Genomic DNA, 17,496 nt, shown 5'->3' with positions numbered 1-17,496 from the left:
CAGGGAACGTGTTAGAAAAGGCTTCATATAGGAGAGAGATGAGCGGAGTCCTGTTCTGGTATTTACAGTGGGGGAAGTCAAGAGGCCTACCCTGAGCTGGGCGTGGTGGCCCACACTTGTAACCCCAGCATTCGGGAGGCTGAGGCAGGAGGCTCGTGGTTCGCGGACAGCCTCAGCTACCTAGTGAGGCCCTCTGCAACTCAGTGAGGCCCTGTTTCAAAATAAAGTAGAAGCCAGGCGTAGTGGTACACGCTTATAATCCCAGCATTCGGGAGGCTGAGACAGGAGGATTGCTGTTCACGGACAGCCTCAGCTACTTAGTGAGGCCCTCTGCGACTCAGTGAGACCCGGTTTCAAAATAAAGAATAAAAATAGGGCAGGGGATGTAGTTCAGAGGTCAAATGCCCCTGGGTTCCATCCCCAGACCCGCAAAAATAAATAAATAAAAATAAATAAAAAATAAAAAATAGGGCTGGGGATGTGGCTCAGAGGTAGAATGCTCCTGGGTTCCATCCAGAGGCCTACCCTGTAGTTCAGTGACTATGGTGTGAACTGGACAAGCTATTGAAACTTTCTGACCTCCAATTATTCATTAATCTCACCCTCTCCTCTCTCATGTGAATTAAACCCAGGGACCTCCAAGCTATAACCCCAGTGATTATTATTACTTTTTAAACAGTGTCTCACTAAGTTGCCGAGGCTGTCCTCAAACCTGCGATCCTCCTGTCTCAGCCTCCCAAGAACTGGGATTACAGGTGCGTACCACCGTGCACAGATCTCAAATTTCTTATCTGCAAAATGAGGAATTGACAATGCTAGACCCTTCAGAGTCCCATGGATAACTCTGATGAAATAAATGTTCACAATCACTTCATATAAGATATGTTTGGAAGTTAGGGTAAAAATACTATAAAAGTTTTTTTGTATTAATGAGCTTAACAAACTGACCTACATTTGCCATCTGAATGTACGTCAATTAAGAGAACAGCACTTAAGCCTTGACAGCCTCTTCACTCATGTCTCCCTATTCAGCTGCCTGTTTGCAGGCAGGTGTGTGGCCTTGCAGCTGAACCACTTTAAAAGAACACCATACTTCGCCCAGCCCAATAACACTTAACATTTATAAAGTACTTTTCATTTGCCAGGCACTTTACAATTAATTACTTGTCACTCAATTTGCAAGTTAATTTTCATTAGTCCAATTACAAGGGGACCAAATTAAACTGAAACAGTGAGGGCAGGCCCCCAAAAGAGGATCAGAGCCACGGTGAGGCTTGCGGGGGGCTACCGACTATGCTCACTATCTATTTATAGGTGAAAACCAGTCCTAACCAGGAAACCACTAAATCACTAGAAAAGAAAGAAATCACCCCCTCTCCCTTCCTCCTTCCATCCCTCCTTTCCTTCCTTTTTCCTTTCTTTCTTCTTTCCTGGCATTGGGATTGAATCCATGGGCATTCTATCCCAGAAATACACCCCCAGCCCTATTTTATTTTTATTTTGAAACAGGGTCTTGGTAGGTTGATGAGAGTCTCACTACTTATTCGAGGCTGGCTTCGAACCTGTGATCCTCCTGTGTCAGCCTCCCAGGTATTAGGGTTGCAGGTGTGTACCACCACACTCAGCTCAAAATCACCATTTCTGAACATTTTGCTGAAACTTGCTTCCGAAAGCCAAATGTAAATAAAGAGGTGAGATATTATTAAGGTATATTTTGACCTGCCCTCAAACATTTTATCTACCCCAAGAGAAAAACATGTCAATGGTGAAAGACTCCATTTTCACCAAAAAGGTTTTCACTGTACATTAGTCAGGTTTCCATTGCTGTAACTAGTACCTGAGAGAAATCAACTTTTAAGGAAGAAAGGTTTCTTTTTGCTCACGGTTCCCGAGGTTTCCGTCCATGGTTGATAGGCCTGTTGCTTTGGGCCCGTTGACCAGGCAGCACATCATGGCAAAGAGCGTGTGATGGATCGATGATGCTCACCTTGTGGCTGCCCGGAAGCCAATGAGAGAAGTGGTGGGAAAACTAGGGTCCTAATATCCCCTAGAAGGCCACTCCCCCACTCACCTAACTTCCTCCCACTCAGCCCATCTTCTTAAAGTCCCAGCACCTCCTAATCACAGCCACAGGCTGGCAACTTTGTCTTTCATACATGGGTCTTTGGGGAGACAGCCCAGATCCAAACTATAGTGCTAAACTGTGTGTGTTGCTGGGGACTGAACGAGAGGGGGTCTGTCTCTGAGTTATATCCTGAATCCTCTTGTTTTGAAACAGGGTCTCACTATAATGCCAAAGCTAGATGTGACTGAGGAACCTGTGATCCTCTTGTCTCAGCCTTCCACATATTGTGATTACAGGTGTGTGCTACCATACCTGTTTTTTTTTTAACATTTATTTATTTATTTATTTTTGCGGGTTTGGGGATGGAACCCAGGGGCATTTGACCTCCGAGATACACCCCCTGCCCTATTGTTTTTATTCTTTATTTTGAAACCGGGTCTCACCGAGTTGAAGAGGGCCTAAGTAGCCGAGGCTGTCCGTGAACCGCGATCCTCCAGGTCTCAGCCTCCCGAATGCTGGGATTACAAGCGTGCGCCACCACGCCCAGCCATACCTGGTTTTTTAGTGATTTACATTTATTCATTTATTTAATACTGAGGATTGAATGTAGGGTGTAGCTCTTCTAGCTCTGAGCTACACTCCCAGCCTTATTTTTACTTTTTAATTTTTTTTTAAATTTTTTTTTAAATTTTTTAAAATTTTTTAAATTTTTTAAATTTTTTTTAATTTTTAAATTTTTTTAATTTTTTTTAATTTTTTTAAATTTTTTTAAATTTTTTTTTAAATTTTTTTTCTTTAATTTTTTTTTCTTTGCGGCACTGGGGATGGAAACCACTATACCACTAGCCATACCTGGTTTTTTAGTGATTTACATTTATTCATTTATTTAATACTGAGGATTGAATGTAGGGTGTAGCTCTTCTAGCTCTGAGCTACACTCCCAGCCTTATTTTTACTTTTTAATTTTTTTTTCTTTGCGGCACTGGGGATGGAAACCACTATACCACTAGCCCTATTTCTTAGTCTTCTTATCTTTGAAAGAGGGTTTCACTGAGTTGCAGAGGGCCTCACTAAGTAGCTGAGGCTGTCTGCGAACTGCGATCCTCAGGTCTCAGCCTCCTAAATGCTGGGATTACAAGCGTGCGCCACCACGCCCGGCCATACCTGGTTTTTTAGTGATTTACATTTATTCATTTATTTAATACTGAGGATTGAATGTAGGGTGTAGCTCTTCTAGCTCTGAGCTACACTCCCAGCCTTATTTTTACTTTTTATTTTTTTTTCTTTGCGGTACTGGGGATGGAAACCAGGGGGCATTATACCTCTGAGCTATAACACTAGCCCTATTTCTTAGTCTTCTTATTTTTGAAAGAGGGTCTCACTGAGTTGCAGAGGGCCTCACTAAGTAGCTGAGGCTGTCTGCAAACTGCGATCCTCAGGTCTCAGCCTCCCAAATGCTGGGATTACAAGCATGTGCCACCACGCCCGGCTACTTTTTAATTTTTGAAACAGGGTCTCATTAAGTTGCAGAGGCCTTCCCTAAGCTGCTGAGGCTGGCCGTGTGAAACTGCGATCCTCCTGTCTCAGGCTTCTGAGTCCTGGAATTATAGGCCTGTACCAACCATGCCTGGCTTATTTTTTTACTTTGGGACAGGGTCTCACTAAATTGCTGAGGGTCTTGCTAAATTGCTGAAGCTGGCTTTGAACTTGCAATCTTCCTGTCTCAGCCTTTCAAATACTGGAGTTAAATTAGGCATGCACCGCCACGCCTGACTAGTTATTTACTAGTATTTTCTCGAATGGCTTTTGAAGGATTAATCATAACCTAATTACAATACCTTTGCTTTCTATAGAGAACACTTAAATATATACCCTACAAATGAGAAAAATACACCATAGACATCAAGAATTGAACAACAGAAAGTAATTTTATTATTGTCTTGTGACACTTTTCCCAATGTTCCAAGTGTTCTCAATGTATGTGGAGACCCTTTATAAGTAGAAATAAAAATAGTCAATATTACTTTAAAAACTAATCAATCTATACTTTCAGTGCTTCTGATTTAGGGTCTAGAAGAGGGAGAAGTTAGATACAAAAGGCTGGTGAATTTGATAGTACTTTAAAAATAAAGTCCACATGTATGAATTTAAAAGAAAGTATACCACAATGTAGTTTCTAAAATATGGAAGAGAAAGAAACCTAATCTTACTACTATTCAGCCATTAGAAAATGTGATTCCTCTTAGCAAAAGAAACATTATATAATTCCTTAGATCACAGGACCTTTTCTCCTTTCTCTCCATTTTTCCAGAGTGCCATGTGCATGCCTGTGCGCGTGTACACACACACCATACAGTTCATATAGCATATGACATAAATTAGACCATTTTATTTTGATTTTAATAGTAAAACATCGTGTCATACTTTGATGTATATGATTAAATGTATGCTATCGAAGTGCTCTTTAAAAATTAGTGTTAAGCCATTTCCATTTTAACAAAATTTATTATAAATCACATTTGATAAACACTAGATAAATTACATATAACAGCTACACATAAATATAAGAAGTAAAGCAAAGTAGCAGTGCTGTTAAAGCAAGAAAAGGAAAGTAATATGATGTTTAAACATGTACAACTTAGTAAAATTGTGTTCATTGCTAACTTTTATGAATTCAGAAGCTATTCAGAAATTAGATACAGTACATTCTAAGTATTATCAAAGTTTAGAATTATAGAAACAAGTATCATAGTACTACTTATTTTTAAAAAATCTTTTCAAATATTTAGAAGCCAAATGCCTGTCTTTTAAAGACAATTTAAACTTGGATAAAAGCTCTTATCAAACTGAAGAATAGAAAATTTTTGACTTTGGTTAACATACAAAATTTAGTGGAAAATCTTAAATAATTCCCTTAGATGTTATATTCCTGAGTTTTTGCTATAATACCATGGATAAAAGACCTCAATTCATAGCTTTGCATAACCTTGTATTAAGTTTGGAAAAACAAAAAGTGTCATTATTATTTCAAATATGAATGATATTTAATCATATAATCATGATTGGAAGGAATATATTTAATTTTGCTTAATAAATAAAATATTAATGCTCTCTGACCACAATTTGCAAAGATCCCTTGTGAATCATGATCAAAATTACATTAAGCCTGTCACCAATTATTATTTGTGCCCTATGAAATTATACTGATTTTGTAAAATAGAATGCTTTTATAAAAGAAATGATAGGATGTGATGGTAGTGGTTAGCGCCAGGTCAGGTACAGCATCGGTGCTCAGTGTTACTTATTTCTGTATCTTAACACACGATTCAATATAGTTATTATAAATTAACCTGAAAATATCTTAAAAAAGTTTTGTATGGTACTGGGGGATTGAGCCCAAGGGTACTCTGCTTCTGAGCTATAGAGCCAGCCCTATTTTACTCTTTTAAAAATTTGAAACAGGGTCTCGCTAAGTTGCTAAGGATGGCCTTGGACCTGCAGTTCTCCTATCTCAGCCTCTTAAGGACGATAGGATTACAGGCTTGTACCATGGTGCCCAGCTTCCAAAAACGTTTTAATCACAAAATGTGTCTTTGGTAACAATCATGAGAGGAATTTTTTTTTTTTTTTGGTGGTACTGGGGTTTCTGGAAGCCCTTCTACCTCCGGGCTACTCTCCCAGACCTATTTTATACTTTTTTTATTTGGAAACAAGAGTCTCTTAAACCAGCGCATGCGGCTGGCTTCGAACCTGCGCGATCCTCCTGTCTCCGCCTCCCGAGCGCGGGGATGTGCGCCACCTCGCCAGGCTATCATGAGAGGAATTTTTACAAGCCGTCATTTTTGGTCTTAAAATAGAATGAGATTTCATCTTCCTTTAAAAAACCAGCTTATGAAAGCTATGTTCCGATTAGCTGCTGCAGGAGGTGGATGGCAGGCTCAGTGTCTTCTCACAAGATGAACCTATCAGCACCTTCTGAACTAATTACCTTCGATGGCAACATGCCTCTCGATATACTTGACCCCTGAAGGCTGAGCCTGTGCATCTGAGGACTGGGTCCAAGGATGGGGATACTTTTTATGGCCCTGGGGACTGATATTATGCTAAGTGAGATTAGTCATTTACAAAAAGTGAAAGGTCAGATGTTCTCTGTCATATGCGGAAGCTAGGGGACACAGGAGGGCCTCCAGACAAAGGTCGAGAAACCTCGATGGAGTGAGGGAGGGGACCTAACTGCGGGAGAGGGAGGGGAGGAAGACTGGAAGTGGGAACACCTCCCTGGGCATGAAGTGCACGTGTGAAAGCCAGTCACTGTGCTGAGCACGGGAGGGGTGGGGGCCTGGGGGAGGCTCAACCAGTGCTGTGTGCCTGTATGCCTCCATCGCCCTGGACTGCATCAAGATGTATGATTACGCCGGGCGTGGTGGCGCACGCTCGTAATCCCAGCATTCGGGAGGCTGAGACCGGAGGATCATGGTTCGCGGACAGCCTCGGCTACTTAGGCCCTCTGCAACTCAGTGAGACCCTGTTTCAAAATAAAGAATAAAAAATAGGGCAGGGGGTGTAGCTCAGAGGTCGAATGCCCCTGGGTTCCATCTCCAGACCCACAAAAAAAGAAAAAAAAAGATGTATGATTACAGTGTACCAATAAAATTTAAAAAGTTTCCCCTGATGGCCAAACCTGTGTATCTGAAGATTGGGTCCAAGAATTCGGATCTTTTTTTTTTTTTTATGGCACTGGGGATCGAACCCAGGAGCCATCTACCTCTGAATAACACCCACAGCCCTATTTTTATTTTTATTTTGAAACGGGGTCTTGCAAGGCTGATGAGAGTCTCACTACATGTTAAGGCTGTCCTCAAACCTGCGATCCTCCTGTCTCAGCCTCCCAAGTACTGGGATGGGATTACAGGTGGGTGCCACCACACTCAGCTCAAGAATGTGGATTTTTTATATTTTGGTGTTACTGGGGATGGAACCCAAGGGCATTCTACCTCTGAGCTACACCCTCAGCCCTATTTTTTATTTTGAAATAGGGTCTCATTGAGTTGCAAAGGGCCTCACTAAGTAGCTGAGGCTGGCCGCAAACCATGATCCTCCCGTCTCAGCCTCTCAAATGCTGGGGTTACAAGAGTGTGCCACCACACTCGGCTCTAAGAATGTGGGTTTTTGAACAAGTAGCTCCCCCTTGCGTCCTGGTAAATTACATGATCAGGCGGATTTGAGACATAATCCTTTAAAGCAACCAAAATGATTTTTTATCATACTTGAACATTACTTAACATGAGTGACAAATGTAATGCAAATCAAATGTATGAAGCTTTTCAGTGACCTGCAGAGCTTACCATCATGCTTGAGCAGTTCTTACCTAAACCACAAGTTTTGTTTCAGTTCTCTCGATAGCCCACAATAATTGATCAGACAGTAACCACCTTTGTAACAATTGCTGGTGGCTGGGCTTCTCTAATTTTAGTGCATATACTTTTTATTACCAAAAATCAGAAGAGTCATCTAACAGTCATTAAAAAACTAACCAAAGTGAAATTCATTCAAATAGTCACACTACTTATAAAGTAGTTGTTAAATAGCTATTCCAACATTCGTTAGTAGAGTTATTTAAAAAGCTAGTTATCAAATGCCCATTTCTTTTTTTTTCTTTTTTTGTGTGGTACTGGGGATTGAATTCTCCCTCCTATCTAAACACCCAGCCCTTTTATTTTTGTTTTGAAACACTACGTTCCTAAGAGTGGTCCTAAATTGCTGAGACTATCCTTAGCTTGTGATCTTCCTGCCTCAGCCTCCCATCTGCTAGTATTACAGGCGTGTGGCCACCATGCTGGCATTTTTTTTTTTTGAGACAGGATCTCTCTGTGTTATCCAGCCTTGAACTCTTGGGTTCAAGTGATTCTCCTGCCTCGGCCTCCGGAGTAGCTGAGACTACAGGCACGTGCCACCGTCCTCAGCATCCGAATACCTATTTCTTTTAAGAAAATTTCAGTTTCCAAGGTATTATCTTAGTTCCACGTACGAAATCCCACTAGCCATTTAATGCAACTAGGAGGCAATGATTCAACTGGATATGTATGTATGTATGAAAAATACGCATATGTTTGTTCTAACTGGTCAACAGTAGAAAATCCCTCTAAATTAAAAAAAAAGATAAAATATGCAAGGAAATGTATCCTCAAACAAATATCATGGAGCGCTCTGAGGAAAGTTGGATAGTTTACATGATTTGAGATTTGGAAGAACATTTAATTAGGATTAAAATCATGAAATGGTAGCCACTTCTGTTTTCTAATAAGAGTATTCTATGCAGAGAAAGAAAAGTGCAAGCTTATTGAAGTAGGTTAAATAGTTTTGAAGCTGATTAAAACGACTTGATTTCAATGAACTGTTTGTGACCCTCAAGTAAACGATGCAGGTTTCGACAACTAATTAAAATAACCTTTAGCAATTTCAGCATTAGTATGAAATCGGTGGCAATAAACCAAAGCTTCTTATCAAGCTCTATGTACAAAAGTTGGAGAGGGCTTAGTACCGAGTCCTTGGCCCCGCGCTCAATTTCATATTCCCATCTGTATATCAGCAAAGTTGTAGAAGCTGTCTACGTCCCCAGCGGCTTTCTCCTTGCTTTCGGATACAAACATCTATTTTGGATAGAAAATAAAACAGAAAATGAACACTGTGATCCCCAAATGCTCAAGTCCACCTCTCTACAGAACAAAGTCCCAAACCGGTTACTTCAAAGAAACTCAAGTACATCATTGAAAATATTTAACCCATAGGTGTTCCCATAGGCTCCGCGCAGCGTGGCTTCGATGGCTCTAACGTGAAGTACGTTCTTTTAAAAGCACTTGTGGCCAGGCATGGTAGCACACACCTGTCATCCCAGCACTTGTGGCCAGCCCCGCCAGTATTATTGTTTCCCCAAAAAACCCCAAGCAGGGCTGGAGGTGCGGACGTAGAATGCCTCTGGGCTCAATCCCAGTGCCACGCACACGGAAAGGGCTCACGGAAGTCTTTGCTTTCATGATGCCTCAGTTGTATCTTATTATACCTGGAACCTTAGAGTTTAACGTAAAATATTATGAAAGCTACTGAATGAGACAATTTATTTAAAGCACTCTTAGCTTCTTCTATTTTCTAATAATAATCTCAGTCGGCTGAGCTGCAAAATTCAAGATTTTTCTTTTCAAAGCTGCCAAAGATATATTATTTTATATCTTGTGGTGCTGGGAACTGGACACAGGGTTTTATGCATGCGAGGCAAATGTTCTCCCGCTGAGCTATAATCCCTTTTTTTGAGATGCTAACCTTTTTTTTCAGGTTAACCTTCAACTCCTGCCCCGACCTCCCACGTAGGTGGGATCACAGGCAGGTGCGCTACACCAGCATATAAAATTTATGTTAAACCGGGCGTGGTGGTCGCGCGCTTGTGATCCCCGCGCTTGGGAGGCAGAGACAGGAGAATGGCGCAGGTTCGAAGCCAGCCGCTGCGCTGGTTTAGGAGACTGTTTCCAAATAAAAATGTAAAAATAGGTCTGGGAGTGTAGCCTGGGGGTAGAAGGGCTTCCAGGAACCTCAGTACCACACACAAAAAAATTTATGTTAATTGAACTATTTCTGAATATCAACAGAGCAGTACCCAATAGAACCCGTGGAAAGCAGCTTTTAAACTGGGTGTGGTGGAGCATGCCTGTAATCCCATGATTTGGGAGACCGAGACGGGAGGATTGCAGGTCTAGCAACAGCCTTGGCAATTTAGCGAGGGCCCTCAATCATTTAGGAAGACCCTGTTTCATAATGAAAACTAAAATAGGGCTGAGGGTGTAGCTCAGAGGTAGAAGGCCCCTGAGTTCAATCCCCAGCACCACACACTAAAAAGAAGCTTTTACAGAAGTCAGCCAGGGATGGGAGACCTGGGTTTGCTTCTAGCGTTATTGTAAGCTAGCTTATGGCATCAACAACTGAATAGACGTCTCTGGGGTCAGTTTCCGTACTTGTTTCCGTGCTTTCGAAATCTTTCAGCTCTAAAATGTCTGAATCATATAACGATTTTATTTCTCAGTTTCCTTTTCTATTCAAGCTGATATTTGCTGTCATCTTTACTTAGTACTATTGTGATGCTAAAATAAAACGAAGTACTTTAGATTTTGAAAATTCAAGCTGAATCAGAGGATAAAACAAAAAACTTCCTCTCTTATTTATCGAAAATAGCCAGACTTAAATAGCTTAATTTAAAAACCAAACATAAGCAGGGCGTGGTGGTGCATACCTGTAATGCAAGTACTTGGGAGGCTGAGACAGGAGGATGGCAGGTTTGAGGCCAGCCTCAGCAAAGCAGAGACTTTCAGCAACCTAGTAAGACTCTGTTTCAAAAACAAAAACTAAAAAGGGCTAGGGGTGTAGCTCAGTGGTAAAATGCCCCTGGGTTCAATATCTAGTACTGAAAGAAAAATAGTCAATTATATATTTATCCATTTGATCCTCTTTTATATTTGGTTTTTATTATTTAATTAATTTATTTATTTTGTGGCACTGGGATTGAACCCAGGAGCATTCTACCTTGAAGTTATACCCCCAGCCTTGTTTTTTTATTCTTTATTTTAAAACAGGGTCTCACTAAGTTGTAGAGTGTTTCACTAAGTATCTGAGGCTGGCGGAGAACCTGCAATCTTCCTGTCCCAGCCTCCCATGTACCGAGTTTACAAGGGTGCTTATGTTTGGTCTTTAAATTAAGCTATTTAAGTCTGCAATTCTTACACACTGTAACCTTAGCAACACCCTTAGACAATTCCCACATGCAATAATTTCTAGATATACCTCAAGTTCAATTTTTGTTGATAAGTTTCTGAAACAAGAATGAACCCTAGGCAACAGGATTGTCAATCTAAAAATATCATCTTGGAAATGAAATATTTTTTAAAATACTGCTTTTTTAATGTAAGGAGCTCAAAGAGACATTTGATGCTTTTTTACTTTAGAAAACTTTTACTATATATTTACTATTAAATTTTTTGGGGGTGGTACTGGGGATTGAACCCAGGGGCATTCTACCTCTGAACTACACCTCCATCTGTATTTTTTATACTTTATTTCAAAACAGAGTCTCACTAAGCTGCAGAGGGCCTCACTCAGTAGCAGAGGCTGGCCATGAACCTTTGATCCTCCTGTCTCAGCCTAAGTGCTGGAATTACAGGCATGTGTCACCATGCCCGGATCTGGGTATTTTTTGACAATCCCAAGTAACACTAAAGTACTATTTGTTTTTTTTTTTTTAGTTTTTTAGCAGTACTAGGGATGGAATTTAGGGGCATTCTACCTTCGAGCTACACCCCCAGTCTTATTTTCTATCCTTTATTTTGAAACAGGGTCTCACTAGGTTGCAGAGGGCCTCACTAAGTAGCTGAGGCTGTCTGCGAACCGCGATCCTCCTGTCTCAGCCTCCCGAAGGCTGGGATTACAAGCGTGCGCCACCACGCCCGGCTTACTAAAGTACTATTTGATTTTAAGGAAAAGAAGAGGAAACAAAAGCTTGGATTGAGATACGTTCAATAAAATCCCATACCTTGGTCCCGTTGAACATCTCGTTTACAATGAGCTGACATCTTTCTACAGCACCATCTCCGTTAAATTCCAAGGCAATCACTGGACCTATAAGCAAATGCAAGACGTGTTTTCTTAGCAGGAACCCAAACAGATTCTAAAAGTAAGCTTTGCATTCTTCCCTGGAGACTCTCTAGCATCTTCTTTGGGGGCGAGAGAAAAGGCAGAGGGAAGTAGACAGACAGATGGGACACATCACCTCGGCCTCTTCTGCCTACACGAATCATAAAACAAATGAACGCCATCTCATTCCATGACAAGTAGCTTCAGTACTGGTATAGGACTAGTATCACATCTTTAAAGTGTTGTAAATAGTCTGGATTCTCTGGGTTTTATTTTTCTATAAAAACCATAGAATCTACACTCATTTAGCAGTACAAAGACTAGTTGACAAAATAGCAAACGAGATCCAAAGTAATCCAAGGGAACAGAAGTAGACCTTGCCAGGCAGCCAGCCTCGCTTCCCGTCTGCTACTGACCAGCCAGGCTCGGGGCCACCACCACCGGAGCCAAGCCAAGTAGGAACTAGGGCCGGGCACCCAAGTCATGCCCACCGCAAAGTATTGTCCTTGAGTGTGTCTTAGAGCTATGTTCTAGAAACAATGATCAGGTTTTTACTTTTAATCCTTTAAAAGAAGGAGCTTCCTTTCCTATACATTAGTTTGAATGCGTGCATGCCTGCGTGCGTGCGTGTGTTACTAGGGACTGAACTTGGGTAATTCTATCTCTGATCTCTACCCTCGGTCCTATTTTATTTTTTATTTGGAAACAGAGTCTTGCTGGGTTACTGAGAGCTTCACTAAATTGCTGAGGCTGGCCTTGAACCTGTGATCCTCCTGTCTTGGCCTCCCAAGTACTGGGATTATCTGTGGGCATCGCCATGGCCAGCTAATTTGAATACATTAAAAACCCCTGTACCTTAAATTTGAGGGTAGAGATTCATGTCTTATTCTCTGGTGAGCTTGCATTGGCACTACTGTTGTCAAATTGTTGGCAGGCATAGGCATAAATTAGATAAGCAAAATATGCCCTTTATTTCAATTAGTACTTATTCAGCAATCACTGTATTCCTTATAGGTTAGCTTTCTAGCTCCTACAGGAAGTCCTGACCTCCAGGGAATCACAAACTTCTTGCAAAAAGACATCAACTCACGCCGGGCGTGGTGGCGCACGCTTGTCATCCCCGCGCTTGGGAGGCAGAGACAGGAGGATCGCGCAGGTTCGAAGCCAGCCGCGCTGGCTTAAGAGACCCTGTTTCCAAATAAAAGATAAAATAGGTCTGGGAGTGTAGCCCGGAGGTAGAAGGGCTTCCAGGAACCCCGGTACCACCAAAAAGAAAAAGAAAAAAAAAGACATCAACTCATTAAACAACACAGAATAACAAAGTATTGAGTATGAAGTACTAAGGTGAGTTAACATGAAATACTAAATTGAATACCATCATGCACCACGGGACAAAGCACAAGAATGAGAAAGAAAAGATCACATTACACAGGGCACCAAAGAGCAGCAGGCTGGTGATTTACTACAGATAACAAATACAGAAACAGCGGGATATATAGCAGTCAACTAGACCCAGAAAACAAATTAAAGTATGAACTTTTGAGCATCACAGTGTATGGATCAAGATAGGGACTAGGTAGCTGGGTGTGGCGGTGTGCACCTGCTAGCCCAGCACTTGGGAGGCTGAAGCGGGAAGTTCACGGTTTCTAGGACAGCTTCAGCAACACAGTGAGACTCAGCCACTGTTTCAAATTAAAAAAATATAAAAAGCCAGTGTGGTGGCGCACGCTTGTAATCCCAGCATTTGGGAGGCTGAGACCGGAGGATCCCAGTTCTAGGACAGCCTCAGCTACTTAGTGAGGCCCTGTTTCAAAATAAAGAATAAAAAATAGGACCGGGGTATAGCTCAGAGGTAGAATGCCCCTGGGTTCCATCCCAGTACTGCACATATATATGGATATAGCTCAGAGATAGAATGCACTTAGATTCAATTGCCAGTACCCCCCACGCGTACACAATGATAGGTATTGGATATAGAAAAGAAGGTAACTGGGAACATTTCCTAGATCTTAGCAGGGCTCCACAGAGGTAATTTTAAAATAAAATAATCTTTAAAAATGAAAAACAAGCTGAAACAAATGAGTCAAACTGTGAATCAAGTTAGTGACATGACCACACAGAGAAAAGAATTATTCCAACCAACCTTATGAGGCAATGTTATGCTTGTACACCCTCAGTGAAAAAGAGTCTAAGGACAAAAATATAGAAGGGAATCTTAAAACTTGAGTGATCTCAATTTCAGTGGTAACATTTGCTATTAATCTGAAACTATTACATATACATTATAAGATAATTAAATCAATGTTGTAAGGAACCAAGATTTCCAGAGAAAAGTATTATACGTATAAGATTAAAAAGAAGCTTAGCCGGGCGTGGTGGCGCACGCTTGTAATCCCCGTGCTTGGGAGGCGGAGACAGGAGGATGGCGCAGGTTCGAAGCCAGCCTCGGCTACTTAGTGAGGCTCTCAGCAACTTAGTGAGACCCTGTTTCCAAATGAAATATAAAATAGGTCTGGGAGTGGAGCCCGGAGGTAGAAGGGCTTCCAGGAACCCCAGTACCACACACAAAAAAAGCAGCTTATATTGGCTGAGTTGGTGCTTGCCTCAGTCGATATTTTTGTTGCTATAATCCCAAAAGAACGACTACACAACCTAGAGGAAAGAAGATTGATTTGTTCATAGCTCTGGGGGATTTCGAGTTTCAGCCCATGTCAGCAGGGTGTGCAGCGCTTAGGGCATGGTGTCAGGAAGCAGAGAAAGGGAGAAAGCAGCACTCTGCTCCCACATCCTGAAAGCTGGAAGTAAAGAACCAGAAAGGGGAGGAGAGAAACGTATATAATCCCCACGGCCAGACCCCCAGCGACCCTTCCCCTCCTTAGCGATCAAGTCCTGCTTCTGATATTTCTGTGTTGTTTCTGTGAGGGCTACTGAATCTCCCCCCTCTTTGTGATACTAGAGATTGAACCCAGGGGAGCTCTACCTCTGAGCTACACTTCGAGCCCCTTTTCATTTTGAAACAGGGTCTTGGTAAGCTCCCAGGCACTGACTTGATCCTTCGATCCTGTGTTTCAGACTTCCAAGGACTGGGTTTACAGGTGTGTGCCACCATGCCGAGCTTACAGTTTGGATGTGTGTGTGTGTGCGTGTGCGTGTGTGTGTGTGTGTGTGTGTGTGTGTGTGACTGGGGATGGAACCCAGGGGCATTCTACCTCCGAGCTACACTCCCAGCCCAATTTTTTTAATTCTTTATTTTGAAACTGGGTCTCACTGAGTCGCAGAGGGCCTCACTAAGTAGCTGAGGCTGTCCACGAACCGCGATCCTCCGGTCTCAGCCTCCCGAATGCTGGGATGACAAGCGTGCGCCACCACGCCCGGCTAGTTTGGATCTTTAATGCCTCTCAAATGTCTAGGTCTTAAAGACTCGATCCCCAGGTCAGAGAACTATGGGGAGGTGGTAGAAACTTTAAGAGGAGTGCAAAGTGAGAGGTCTTAGGTCACTGGGGACTACGGTAAAGGCAACTGTGGGACCCTAGCCTCTCTCTCCCTTTCATTCTGACCATGAGGTGAGTAGGCTTTCTCTGCCCCGTGCTCCCACTAATGGCATGCTGCGCACCATGGGCACAAAGCCACAGGGCCATACAGGTCATGGGCTGAAGCTTCTGGAACTGTGAGCCAAAATAAGCTTCCCTTTTTATTACGTTGGTTGTTATAGTCATAGAAAACTGACTGAAAGAACTGGTACCAGGCATGGCAGCGCACGATTGTAATCCCAACATTCAGGAGGCAGAGACAGGAGGATCGCGGTTCCCGGACAGCCTCGGCTACTACTTAGTGAGGCCCTTTGTGACTCAGTGAAACCCTGTTGCAAACATAAAAAGGACTAGCTGGGCGTGGTGGCGCACGCTTGTAATCCTGGCAGTGGAGAAGCTGAGACCGCAGGATCACGGTTTGCAGCCAGCCTCAGCTACTTAGTGAGGCCCTTGCCAACTTAGTGAGACCCTGTTTCAAAATAAAAAATTAAAAAATAGGGCAGAGAGTGTCGCTTGGAGGTCAAATGCCCCTGGGTCCCATCTCTAGACCTGCAAAAATAAATAAATTAATAAATAGGACTAAAAAATAGGGCTGGGGGTGTAGCTCAGAGGTAGAATGCCCCTGGGTTCCATCCCTAGTACCACAAAAATAAAATAAATAAATAAATAAATAAATAAATAAAAAGGAAAGGAAAGAGTTGGTAATTGTTAAAGCTGGGTGGTAGGTATGTAGTATTGTTATACTCTTCTATTTTTTTTTTTTGTCTTGGTCAGTGAACCTAGGGGCATTCTATCTCCAAGCTACACTACCAGCCCTCTTTTATTTTTTATTTTGAAATAGAGTCTTGCTAAGTTGCTGAGACTGGTACCAAACTTGCGGTCCTCCTGTCTCAGGCTCTCAAGTACTATTACAAGTGGCATCTGCCTATAATCCAAGTACTTGGTAGGCCAAGACAGGAAAACTGTAGGTTTGAAGACAGCCTTGGCAAGTAAAGAGACTCTCATAAACCTAGCGAGACCATTTCAAAGCAAAAATTAAAATTGGGTTGGGGGTATAGCCTGGAGGTAGAATGCCCTTGGGTTCAGTCTCCAGTACCACAAAAAATAAAAATAAAAATAAGTAAATAAAAATGTGAGCTGGACATAGTGGTACAGGCCTGTAATCCCAGTACTTGAAAGGCTGAGATAGGAAGATCACAAGTTTGAGGGTAGCCTCAGTGACTTAATGAGACCCTGTTTCCAAATAAAAAATAAAATAGGAGCCCAGGTATGGTGGCACATACTTGTAATCCCAGTACTTGGGGTGCTGAGATAGGAGGATCATGGGTTCAAAGCCAGCCTCGGCAACATAGCAAGGCTCTCAGAAACCCTAGTGAGACCCAGACCCTGTTTCCAAACATAGAAATAAAATCAGGGTGGGAGCATAGCATGGAGGTAGACTGCCTCTAGGTTCAATCTCCAGTACCAAAAATAAATAAATAAATAAATAAATAAATAAATAAATAGGCCAGGCGTGGTGGCGCACGCTTGTAATCCCTGCGCTTGGGAGGCGGAGACAGGAGGATCGCGCAGGTTCGAAGGCAGCCACACTGGCTTAAGAGACCCTGTTTCCAAATAAAAATATAAAATAGGTCTGAGAGTGTAGCCCGGATGTAGAAGGGCTTCCAGGAACCCCAGTACCACCAAAAATAAATAAATAAATAAAATATAAATAAATAAATAAATAAATAAAAATAGGGCTAGGGGTGTAGCTCTGAGGTAAAATGCCCATGGTCAATACCAAACACCACAAAGTAAAATGTAATAAATAAAAGATCTAGCTGGGCATTGTGGTGCATACTTGTAATTCCAGCATTTGGGAAGCTGAGACAGGAGGATCACAGTTTGTGAACAGCCTCAGCTACTCAGTGAGGCCCTTTGCAGCTCAGTGAGACTCTGTTTCAAAATAAAGAATAAAAAATAGGTCTGGGGGTGTAGCTTGGAGGTAGAATACCCCTGGGATCCATCCCCAGTACCGCAAAAATAAAATAAAATATCTAATTGGTAAGACTAGAAAGGTTTTGACAGAAAAGGGCTATTTATTTTGCAATAAGATATAGCTAACCTTATAAAAGAAAAGCCTATAATCTCAAATCTCTCATTTAGAAATATCAATGTGAACTTATGATCTCTTTCCCTAAAAGAAAAAACTTAGTTTCTAGATATATCCACTGAAAAAGCCTAAAAGAA

The 17,496-nt window shown here is 42.0% G+C and overlaps 1 protein-coding gene across 1 annotated transcript in view; it reads right to left on the bottom strand.

Annotated features, from left to right (window-relative positions):
- Positions 1-8,631: 8,631 nt before the first annotated feature.
- The window catches only part of RP2 (RP2 activator of ARL3 GTPase), a gene marked incomplete at both ends in the record, with an annotated part of 50,090 nt that continues 41,225 nt past the window's right edge, over positions 8,632-17,496 (bottom strand). The window contains 2 exons of the mRNA XM_080719109.1: positions 8,632-8,715; positions 11,637-11,722. Of these exons, the coding sequence (XP_080575235.1) occupies positions 8,632-8,715; positions 11,637-11,722 (170 nt within the window). The remainder of the gene's footprint in view (positions 8,716-11,636; positions 11,723-17,496) is intronic.

The sequence above is a fragment of the Muscardinus avellanarius genome, assembly GCF_963383645.1.
Source record: "Muscardinus avellanarius genome assembly, chromosome: X".
Taxonomy (NCBI): domain Eukaryota; kingdom Metazoa; phylum Chordata; class Mammalia; order Rodentia; family Gliridae; genus Muscardinus; species Muscardinus avellanarius.
The sequence above is the reverse complement of the archived record's forward strand: the minus strand, read 5'-3'. Positions and strand labels throughout refer to the sequence as shown.